Source organism: Onychostoma macrolepis, chromosome 05 (genome assembly GCF_012432095.1).
Source record: "Onychostoma macrolepis isolate SWU-2019 chromosome 05, ASM1243209v1, whole genome shotgun sequence".
NCBI lineage: Eukaryota > Metazoa > Chordata > Actinopteri > Cypriniformes > Cyprinidae > Onychostoma > Onychostoma macrolepis.
Window position 1 is genome coordinate 7,242,014 of NC_081159.1, and position 12,052 is coordinate 7,254,065.

Genomic DNA, 12,052 nt, shown 5'->3' on the forward strand with positions numbered 1-12,052 from the left:
GAAGATAGTCGAGTCTGCATGGAGTCGTTTAGGTGAGGGAGTTGAGGGTTGAGATCCTTTCATTCAAGAGGGATGCTGTACTGATACAGGCTCAGTATTTTCGCCCATAGCCTCCAAATCAAGTCATGGACATTCCAGATCTTCTTCTCGGTCCTTAAACAACTCAAGTGTAAGCTCCAGAGGTTCAAGTTTGTCCTCTGTTAAGAAACAAGAAGCTGCTGCAGAAATTGCTGCAACTGAAGCAACTTTAGAAATATTATAACAACAAGAATGTGAAATGGAGGAACTCCAAAGACTTGAGGCCGAAGAGAAAAGGAGAGTAGCAGAACAAGAAGCAGAAGCTTATAAGCGTCGACTAGAAAGAGAAGAAGAAGAAGCTAGACTGCATGTAAAGTTTGATGCTGAAAATGCTGCCAGAAGGAAGGCATTGGAAGACAAGCGCAGAGAGTTAGACCGCTTGGAGACGCTTAAAAAGTTAAATGCTGCAAAGGCACGGATGCAAGTCTATGAGCAGATAGAAGACTCAAAGGATGAAACCAGACAGTTACTCCATGACTGTGTATCTGTGCAGAAGAAGCACATGTCTAAATCAAGCGGCTCCTTGTTACAGCACACACCTCCACACAAAGTTGTGATAAAATCACATCAAGAAGATAGCACTGCAGACCTTGTTAGGATGTTAGCAGAATCGATCAGTTCAAGTCGTCTTCCTATACCAGAACCTGCAACATTCTATGGAGATCCACTCAGATTTAGTGATTGGAAAATCTCTTTTCAAACTTTGATTGACAGAAAGAACATTCCAGTAAGTGAGAAGATTTATTACTTACGAAAGTATGTTGAAGGACCAGCTAAGAAAGCCATTGAAAGTTACTTCCTAATGGGCTCAGAGTCAGCTTATCATGCAGCATGGACTATTCTAGAAGAAAGGTATGGAAATCCGTTCGTCATTGCCAAAGCTTTTCGGGACAAGCTTAATTCATGGCCCAAGATAGGTCCTAAGGACAGCGTTGAGCTGAGGGAATTTACTGATTTCCTTAGAGGCTGTGAAGCAGCTATGGCTGAGATTAAAAGCCTTCAAGTCCTTAATGACTGTAACGAAAACCAGAAGATCCTTTCCAAACTTCCTGATTGGTTAGCCTCAAGGTGGAATCGTAAGGTAATAGAAATTGAAGAAGAGACTAAGACGTTTCCTACCTTCAATCAGTTTGTGGAATTTCAAGAGAAGCTAAGATCGCTTGCAACCCAGTGACATCCCTTCATGCTCTGAAGTGTACTGAGGTTGAAAAAGGAAAGGTAGTAAGAAATCAGGGCACTAGAGTGAAGGTGTTAGCTGTTCAGTCTAGTGAGGAAACATATGCAAAATGCGCTTTTTGTGATAAACCAGGACATGCTATTCACAAATGTCGGAAGTTTACAGAGAAAAATGTATCTGAACGGATTAAGTTTGTTCAAATGTGTAAGTTATGTTTTGGCTGTTTGAAGCCTGGCCATCGCTCAAAGAACTGTGAAGATAGAAGTGTATGTGAGACATGTCAGAAGAAGCACCCAACATGTCTACATGAAGACCACACAAAGGAAACAAAGAAGTTTCCAAAATCGGAACAAACAAAAGAGAAGTCACAGGAAAGAAATCAAGAGCTGACAAAGAATAAAGAGACCATAGGTGATGCTGAAAAAGTCCCAGTTGAAGAAATCGATAATCACCCTGCTTGGTATATTCCCCACCACGGGGTTTATCATCCTCAAAAGCCTGGGAAAATCCGAGTAGTCTTTGACTGATCAGCGAAGTTCCATGGTACATCCCTCAATGAGCATCTGTTAATTGGTCCAGAGTTAACCAACACCCTTGTAGGCGTTCTCTGTCGTTTTCGTATGGGTCCAGTAGCAATCATGTGCGATATTGAGCGCATGTTTCATCAATTTCATGTCAAGCCTGAAGACCAAGACTATTTAAGATTCCTTTGGTGGGAGAAAGGAGATCTAGAATCCCAGCCACAGGTCTGTGCCAACTACGGACTCAAACATCTCTCTGCCCAGGGCCGAGATAATTTCAGTGAAACCTCCATAAGATTCATAGAAACATAGAAAATGTCGATGATGGGTTGACAAGTGTCTCATCAGTGAGTGAAGCTATCCAGCTGATCCAGGAGGCAAGAGAACTCTGCAGCACAGGGAGACTTTGTTTACACAAATTCGTGTCGAACAGCCAAGAAGTGATAGCATCAATTCCCCAGGAAGAATGTGCTGAGAGTTCTGTGGTTCATGACTTAGCTTTGGGTGAGCCTCACATGGAAAGGGCACTCGATGTGAATTGGTGTGTCACATCTGACAGTTTCCAGTTCCGAGTATCTGTTAAGGAACAGCCACTTACTAGAAGAGGAGTCCTGTCCACGCTGGCTTCCGTGTATGACCCACTTGGCTTCGCAGCGCCTTTCATCCTTCTTGGTAAGCAAATATTGAAGATGATGTGTCAAGACAAAATTGGCTGGGATGAACCACTTAAAGATGATTTAAAGATGAAAGATGATCCACAGTGGGAACGTTGGATTTCAGGTCTACGAAGCTTAGCGGATGTCAAGATGTAGCGATGTTATCTGCCATCAACTATCAAGGATGTTCAGCGTTACGAGCTTCATCATTTTTCTGACGCTAGTGCTTCAGGTTATGGAGAATGCACGTATCTCAGAGCCATTGACACATCAGGAAAGGTTCACTGTTCCTTAGTTATGGGCAAAGCCAGAGCCGCTCCTACTAAGATTACCATCATACCGAGGCTGGAGTTGTCAGCAGCTGTACATTTACATTTACATTTATGCATTTAGCAGACGCTTTTATCCAAAGCGACTTACATTGCATTCAAGTTACAGTTTTTTTTACATTTTATCAGCTCTTGCTTTCCCTGGGAATCGAACCCTGTAGTGGCTGTACAAATAAGTGACTTGCTGAGAAAGCAATTAGAATTAGACAGCCTAGAGGAGTACTTCTGGACAGACTCAAAGGTTGTCCTTGGCTACATTAATAATGATGCCAAAAGATTTCACGTCTTTGTGGCCAATCGCATTCAGCGGATTAAACAAAGTACTGACGCTAATGGAGATATGTGACCTCTGAAGAGAACCCAGCTCCAGAGGCCTTACAGCAGAAGAGCTCATATCCTCCAATTGGTTTACAGGACCACAGTTCCTGTGGGAAAATGAACTACCCAGAGAAGGTAAGGTGGGAGATATCGAAGTCAATGATCCAGAGCTTCGAAAAGCACAAGTTCATAATACCCATACAAATGAAGAAAGATCATTACTTGATCGGCTCGAGAAGTTTTCTGATTGGACAAGAGCAGTGAAAGCTATTGCGAGACTTAAAAGACGTGCCAAGGAAGCCAAAGGTCTCAATCCAAGAGTCAATGAAGCCTCAAGCATTGAAGAGAGAAGGGAGGCAGAATTCACCATTATTAAAATGGTTCAACAATCAGCCTTTTGTGATGTGATACAGAGCCTCAAACATCAGAAGGAGATTAAATCCAACAGCAAATTGCATCAGTTAAATCCCTTCATAGATGAACATGGTATTCTCAGGGTGGGAGGTCGGCTAACACATGCTGCATTACACCCGCATGTGAGACATCCTGCAATTCTCCCAAAGGACAGTCAGTTATCGACCTTACTCATTAAATACTATCATGAACAAGTGCGTCACCAAGGGAGAGGGATGACTATGAACGAATTGCGTTCAAATGGTATCTGGATCTTGGGATGTAGCAAGGCAGTTTCCTCACACATCTACAAATGCACTAAGTGCAAGAAATTTAGAAGACCCACTGAAGAGCAGAGGATGGCAGATCTTCTGCAGGAAAGTATGGAGACAACTCCTCCTTTCACGTACTGCGGAATGGACTGCTTTGGTCCTTTCTACATCAGAGAAGGAAGGAAGGAGCTAAAGCGTTATGGGCTTCTATTTATGTGTATGTGCTCAAGAGCTGTGCATGTAGAAATGCTGGATGATTTATCTACTGACGCATTCATTAATGCATTACATACTTTCATCGCCATACGTGGATCTGTGCGTCAACTTAGATCTGACCAGGGCACTAATTTTGTTGGTGCAAGATGAGAATTTGCTGAAGCACTAAAGGAGATGAATCCAGAATGCCTAAAGGAGTTTGGCTGTGAGTTCATTATGAATACCCCATCAGCCAGTCACACAGGGGGCATTTGGGAGAGGCAAATTCGAACAATAAGAAGTGTCTTGACAACCATTCTGGATCAGTCAGCTCAAAGACTGGATAGTGCCTCTCTAAGAACATTTCTCTATGAGGTCATGGCTATCATAAATAGCCGACCATTAACAACAGAGCATCTAAATTATCTTGTTTATTTAATTATTTTAAGTGTTTTGTTTAGGACTTTTAATTTGAAGTTGCTTAGTAAGCGCCGGTTAGTAGAGACATTTATTATGAAAAGGCGCATAGTAAGAAGAAGAGAAAACGGCAATTTAAGATGGCAAGTCAAAGATAGTGAGCTAAAAAGTATGATGAATTAAAGTGTGTTTAACATTTATTCTACTCATCGTGAGTTAAAGGGAACATCGGAAGCAAGTTTAAAGCTCTTCCTTTTGTAACAAGCAGCCAATGAAGTAAGATTGTTTGGAACTTTGTTTGGAATGCTTGTAAGACGATTTTTATTTATTTGTTTGTTTTATGTTCTTTGTGTTCATTCTACATTTGTGCAGTTCTCACGGCATCTCAAGTCGGTTGGTTATGAACCAGTCAATAAATCGCCAGTCATCAAAGAATTCTTGTGCTCGTGAAGTTACTGGGGGAAGCTACACCAACAACTATGCCACATTCAAAGTCACTTAAATCACATTTCTTCCCCATTCTGATGTTTATTTTTAACTTTAGCAGATCGTCTTGACCATCTCTATGTGCCCAAATGAGTTGCTGCCATGTGATTATATATATTTGCATTAACAAGCAAAAGACTAAAAATTCTATGGTAAAAACCTGTTAATGGTTTAACACAAAGTTCCCATATACAGTAAAAAAACTGTAATAAATGCATTGGAACATTTTATGTAATTTTACAGTAAAATGCTGATAAATTTACAGTTTTTGGAATTGAAAAAGAACTTGTCCTCCTTGCAATTTACAGTGAAAAACCACAGAAGTACATTCCCAGAATCCTCTGTGTATATATGTGACCCTGGACCACAAAAGGGTCGATTTAAAAAAAATAAAAAATTAGATTTATACATCATCTGAAAGCTGAATAAATAAGCTTTCCATTGATATATGGTTTGTTAAGACAACATTTGGCTGAGATACGACTATTTGAAAATCTGGAATCTGGGTGCATGGGTGCAAAAAAATCAACCTGATCTCACAGAATTCCGTGTAATGTTCAATTAATTAATTGACTTAATTAACTCCGAATCTGTGGTGGCATCACGGAATCGCCGAAAATTCCGTGATGGGCTCACAGAAGGCATCAGCCGTGGTCCACGCACGGATTCACTGGATTCACCAGCACTGCATCGGACCACGTGAAAAGAGTGACTCCGATGCAGTTATACTTTCACTGGAGTACCTGACCCCACCCCTACCCTAAACCTACCCAGTTCTGAACAATAATGATGATGATAAATTTCCCAGTATCGCGTCGGCATATTGATGCTAAGGGTTTCCGTGCGTGGAGCACGGCTGATGCCTGTCACTGACTTGCATTGGTATCACTTCTGTGAGCCCATCACGGAATTTTTTCTGTGAGCCCATCACGGAATTTTCGGCGATTCCGTGATGCCACCACAGATTCGGAGGTTAATTAAGTCCGTGAACATTACACGGAATTCTGTGAGATCATGTTGAAAAAAATTGAGACTATCAATGAGAAATCAAACTATTGAGAAAATCGTCTTAAACGTTGTCCAAATGAAGTTCTTAGCAATGCATATTACTAATAAAAACTTCATGGAACGTGATTTTTTAATATCCTAATGTTTTCTGGAAAAAAAAAAAAAAAAAAAATGCTACCATATTTTTTTATGGTAAAGTTCCAGCAACCACAGCTGCCAGTTTTTACTGTAAATTTCATGGATGTTGTGTAGAGTAATATTGTGTTTTGGTATATCTTTTATGTACTTAACTTTTTGCACTTATACATTATAGGGCTAGAACATAACACTGATAATATCAGCAGAGCACTTACTGCACTTCTGACTAGCCTTTACCGGAATAGAGAAAATACATTTGTATAGACTGATTCAGTAAAATATACTGTGATGAGGAAGAGTACAATCAGTAATTGAATAACTGATCTCATGTCAGTGTCTTTAACCATGTAGTTAGATGATAAATACATTAAGTATAGGATAAAAGGTTCTTGAATTTGCGATTAATAAGTATACAGTTAATGCAGAAGATGTCGTCCCATGAGAAAACTTGCACAGCTGTCTTTTGGAATTTGGGGTTATGGGCTCCTGCTTTTGGACTCTTAATATAAATTTCTATCAGCAAAATCGATCAGCTACACCGTATTGTTTGTGTCAGTGAGATGGTGTAACAGCGTGATGAACCATTCACAGCCCTGTGGTTGTTGGGCTGAAATACTGCACTGCTCACCACACCACACAGAGGGAATATTTAATGCAGTACATTCACAGAGAATATTTAGCCCATAAATTCAGCGAGAATATGCAGTTCATATTCCTTTAGGAATGCACATTTCCTTTGCTTAGTATAAGATTTTGTTTTGCCATATTCTGTTGCTTTACAGTTACCTTTTTGACAGTTGTACACATTTATATTTGGTGCAATAAACTTGTACATCAGTACAAGTTGCTTATGATAACGCAGTAATCATCTAACCACCACGTAGTCCACATCATGATCATCCATTGTTGTGTCAACTAAATGGCCACACAGAGCAACCCTTGGGCTATGAAATCTCAATTCTCCTGTGGTTTGCAGCCAGACTGTGGATCCGGCTCAGTGCTCAAATGGCACTTCAAATGTCACACGCTAAACACATTGTAAAAATGCAGTGTGTCACAGCACAATGACAAAGCTGTGTCTCAAATATTCGGTTGCAGTGCTCTTCACAAGGACTGCGGTCAACCCAGATTTTTCCAGCATGTTTTTGCATGTTTGTAATTTGCATGTCTTTTATTGAAAACTTTTTCCCCTTCTGTGTTGCCCATGTCTGCTCTGTCCAGGTACACAGAGGAGTACAGTATGGATTCAACCAATGCACAGTAAGTCAGAGCCAAAGCATGGTGACGTCTATCCTTCGGTGGGGAGTGAAATCTGTCTTATTAGGTGTCGTCACCTCTGTTTAGACTGGAGAGTCGTGACTCATTTACATTTAGCAGACACTCTTTTTCTGAGTGATCTATTTAGCTACACAAATGAGACTGTTATAAAGGCTAAAAAAAAGCTTTCCTGTACACATAAAGAACATACAAATAATATATACTATATGCATCCTGTACAACAAATCCTAGTGAAAATAAACAAGATTAGTCCAAGACTGATGAAAGAGGTGATTTCTATTTTAACTCAATTAAGGCCTACTGTATCATATTTGATGCACAGGTTTCTCTACATTATCAACACTATCACTATAACTTTGCTGAAAAAAAAACAAAACTGTTGTATACAAACTTCTAGATGCTTTCTTTTATCCTTATTCATAGTTAGCAAGTAAAAGGCCTTAGGGCCACATGTACAAAACGGGGCAAATTAGCGTAAGATCGCAATCATCCCATTAAAGTGCCGATGGGAGTGGAAAGTCCTGCGGCTGATCTACTGACAATATGCAAATTAAAGAATACAGACGCAGCTGGCTCATTTCCATAATAACCATCGCAATCAAGAGCTGTGCAAAGTAGGATCGCAAAAAAACATTGACAATGATGATCAGCTGTGGGTAATCTACTGACAACACAGCATGTGTTAAGACAGGCTTTTTGGGTATTAAATAATGGTGCCAATCCCAGTAAATTTACTTTCTACCTCAGTAAATAACCTTGCATAATTCATTTAAATACTCTCCTCCTAAATCTTGCATCTGAAAGGGAATTTTCACAAATGGATATGCTTTAAAGGTGTCATGAACTGCCTTTGGTCCCCTTATAATGTTATCAGGATTTTTACATCAAAAAACATCATTTAGAAGTATTATGCTATTTTCTGTCCTGTTTTTAACCCTCCTCATCAGAATTGTAACAGAGCGAACAACGAGACGTGAGACGTGTGGATCCATTTGCAAGGCTTTATTTAGACAGAGACGTGGTCATAAACACAGGTAGGGTCGAACAGCGGCAAACAGGTATGGCATGGGCAAGACACAGAGTAATCCTAGGGCAAGCGTGGGTCTTTGATCGGCGAACGATATCCAGAGGGCTTGAGAAGAGGGGTAGTCCGATAACAAGAGCAATAATCCAAAAGAGGTATAAACAGAGTCCGAATGGCGAGACAAGGGTTAATCCAAGATACACGGGCAGGAATCAGGAAACAAGGAAATAAACTAAACGTAGACTTAGGAAACACGGAAGGGCTCCGCAATGTAGCTATCACAGGGAGAGCGATAAACGCTAGACAATACCGGAACTAAACAAACACAGAATGGCTTGGTAAGGCAGCTATCACTTGGAGAGTGCTAAATGCAGAACAATACTCGGCGATCTGTGAAAGGAAGTCCATGGTTTAAATAAGGCGTGTAATGGGAATCAGCTGTGTGATCAGTGCAAGCAGCTGTGTGTGTCATCAGTGCAATGGATGATGGGAATTGAAGTCCCGGGTGACCTGCAACAGTTAGTGTAGTGCAAGAGTCAATGTGGTGAGCGAGTGACCTCTGGTGGTGAGTGAACGGACTTTTTAAAGACGACGTTGCATCTGGCAAACTTGACGTTACGTCTTTGTAAAGACGAGTTGGGTCTTGCTACAGACAACGTGTCACCCGTGCGTTTCTGGGTGCGGCCGTTACCTGGCGCCGGGTGATGGTCACGATCGCTGCCTCACGTGCCTGGGCAGTAAGCACGCTGAGGTGGCGTTTGTGGATGACTCATCTTCTCATTGGGAAGGTGATCATCTCGGAGTTGAGGGCCAGGCTCCGTTACCTCGACAAAGGGGCGGAGCCCTGTTGCCTCTGCCTCGATCTAGCTCTCGTTCTGGCTGCAGACAGGCGAGGACTACTTCAGGCGGTTGCAAGGGTGGTCTGAGGATTACAGTGGTGGCAAACCCTCCAGGGAACCAACCCTTGAGGGACCATTGCTCCTCTTGCGCTCCGAAACCAGTGAGCTGCCAATGGAACATGCTGGCGGAGCGTACCAGCAGTATCCTTGGCGCTCCTTCCGACGACTGGATGTCGATCGCTACATCGGAGGGTGAGCCGGAGCTTCCTGGGGAAGAAGATTCGGTTGCGCTGCTGCTCCGGCAGTGGCAATGCCTGAATCAGACCCGGAAATGGCGGCTATGCTTTCCCGGGCTGCTGAGAGGGTAGGGCTCGAGTGGAGACCTCCACCGTGTCCCGAGCCCTCGAGGTTGGACGACTGGTTCTCGGGGTAGCTTGTGCTGGTTCTCAGCACCCTGCCCCGGTGCCTCTCTTCCCGGAGGTGCATTTGGAGCTTACCAGGTCGTGGATGGCAACTTTTACTGCCAGAAACCGACCTGTTAGATCCTCCTCCCTCACCACCCTCGATGGTGGTGCAGCTAGGGGGTATACGGGGGTCCCCCCGGTGGAGCGGTCGGTTGCGATGCAGTTGTGTCCTAATACCGCCTCCACCCAGCAGGGCAAACCGTGCCTCCTCTTCCGGGCCTGTAGGTATTCGTCTGGTCTGTCCGGCGATGCTTATGTGGCCTGTGGAGAAGCTGCCTCCACCTTACGCTACGGCATTACTGCAGGTTCTTCAGGCTACAAGCACTGGGGGACATGCACGAGGGTGGTCATGATCCGGAAGTTCTGAAAGAGCTTTGTACCACTACTGACCTCGCGCTACGAGCGATGAAGGTCACTGCACGGTCTCTGGGTCATGCAATGTCCACACTTGTGGTCCAGGAGCGCCATCTCTGGCTGTGTCTGGTTGACATAGGGACACCGACAAAGTTCGGTTCCTCAAGGTACCTGTGTCCCAGACTGGCCTCTTCGGCGACACAGTCGAGAACGTGGCCCAGCAGTTCTCAGCTGCACAAGAGCAGACTGAGGCGATCCAACATGTCCTGCCCCGGCAGGCAGCTGCTGCCTCACCCGTCCGCCGGCTGCAGTGCCCCAGCCTGCTCGTCGCCGAGGGCGGCCCCTGCGTCAGCCTCTGCTCCCACACCGCATCCGCAGCAGCCTCCAGATGCGGCGCCGTGGAGCTGGGCGTAGGCAGGCCGCCCTGGACCCCGTCAAACCTGGCGATGCTCTGAAGAGCAAAAGGCCCGGGACGGGCGACCCAGAGAGAGAGGGAACTGCTTCGGGAGATGGTGGAGGGCCGGGTGGAGAAATCTTTTTCAAAAAAAAAAAAAAAAAGACAAACCTCGACAAGAGGCGGTTGTCTCTGTCTCTGGGTCCCAAAAGGGCATGGAGAGTCATGGATGGACCAACACCGTACCACGCTCAGCCCCCTCTCTCGCCAGTGAGCAGCTGTGGGCGGTTCGAGAGTGTGATCAATCGTACTACTCACGCACCCTCTGCCAGAACGCAGGTTGGTGTTACACACACGCTGACCCCGCCTCGGACCGGCAACGAGACGCCTGAGCCCGGTCCCTGCGTTCCCCTTCGCTGCCCCACCACGGGTACGACGGTGGTTCCGTTGGTGCCACTTGTGCGATTTCTGGGAGCCTGGCTAGCGCTTCCCAGTCCGTCTCGTTGGCTCCACCAGACCATCAGTCTCGGCTATGCGATTCAGTTCGCCCGGCGTCCTCCCAAGTTCAGGGGCATCCACTTCACTTCAGTGAAGGCGGCAGATGCTCCTGTCTTTCGTGCAGAGATCGCAGTCCTACTGGCGAAGGATGCGATAGAGCCGGTCCCTCCAGCCGATATGAGGACGGGGTTTTACAGCCCTTACTTCATTGTACCCAAGAAAGGCGGTGGGTTGAGACCAATCTTGGATCTGCGCGTCTTGAACGGGGCCCTTCACAAACTTCCGTAGAAACGTATCTTCGGGTGCGTCCGTCCCAGAGATTGGTCTGCAGTGATCGACCTGAAGGACGCGTACTTCCATGTGTCGATCCTTCCGCGCCACAGGCCATCCCAGCGGTTTGCGTTCGAGGGACAGGCATATCAGTACAAGGTCCTTCCCTTCGGGCTGTCCCTGTCGCCCCGTGTCTTCACGAAAGATACGGAGGCAGCCCTTGTTCCCCTGAGAGAACAGGGCGTTCGCATTCTCAACTACCTTGACGACTGGCTCATATTGGCTCAGTCTCAGGACCAGTTGTGCGAACACAGGGACTTGGTGTTCTGGCACCTCAGCCAGTTGGGCCTTCGGGTCAACTGGGAAAAGAGCAAACTCTTTTCTCTTATCTCTTTTCTCGGTATGGAGTTGGATTCGGTCAACCAGACAGCACGCCTCACACAGGAACGTGCTCAGTCGGTGTTGAACTGCTTGAATACATTCAAGAGCAGGACGGCGGTCCCACTGAAACAATTTCAGAGGCTCCTGGGGCATATGGCAGCTGCAGCGGCAGTCACACCGCTGGGGCTGCTTCATATGAGACCGTTTCAACACTGGCTCCATGGCCGAGTCACGAGGTGGGCGTGGCAACACGGCACTCACCGGGTCCAAGTCACACCGGCCTGCCGCCAAACCTTCACCCCGTGGTCAGACCTCTCGTTTCTCTGGGCAGGAGTGCCCCTGGAACAGGTCTCCAGGCATGTTGTGGTTTACACGGATGCCTCCACCACCGGCTGGGGGCCCACGTTCGACGGGCATGCAGTGTCGGGGGTTTGGACGTGCCCCCAACTGCACTGGCACATCAATTGCCTAGAGTTTCTGGCAGTACGCCTGGCCTTGAATCGTCTCAAAAGGCGCTTACGAGGCAAGCACGTGCTCGTCCGCACGGACAACACTGCGACCG

At 45.5% G+C, this 12,052-nt stretch overlaps 1 protein-coding gene across 16 annotated transcripts in view; it reads left to right on the forward strand.

Annotated features, from left to right (window-relative positions):
* Positions 1–12,052, forward strand: part of kcnt1b (potassium sodium-activated channel subfamily T member 1b) — a 127,989-nt gene that overhangs the window by 59,486 nt on the left and 56,451 nt on the right. For 12 of the 16 annotated variants that reach the window (XR_009271283.1, XR_009271285.1, XR_009271286.1 and 9 more), the window contains one exon: positions 7,210–7,248. The exons of the other annotated variants lie outside the window; for them this stretch is intronic. Coding sequence is in view for 5 of the 12 variants with exons in the window: in XM_058775381.1 (XP_058631364.1) it covers positions 7,210–7,248 (39 nt within the window). In the remaining 7 variants the exon portion in view is untranslated. The remainder of the gene's footprint in view (positions 1–7,209; positions 7,249–12,052) is intronic. 16 annotated transcript variants of the gene reach the window in all.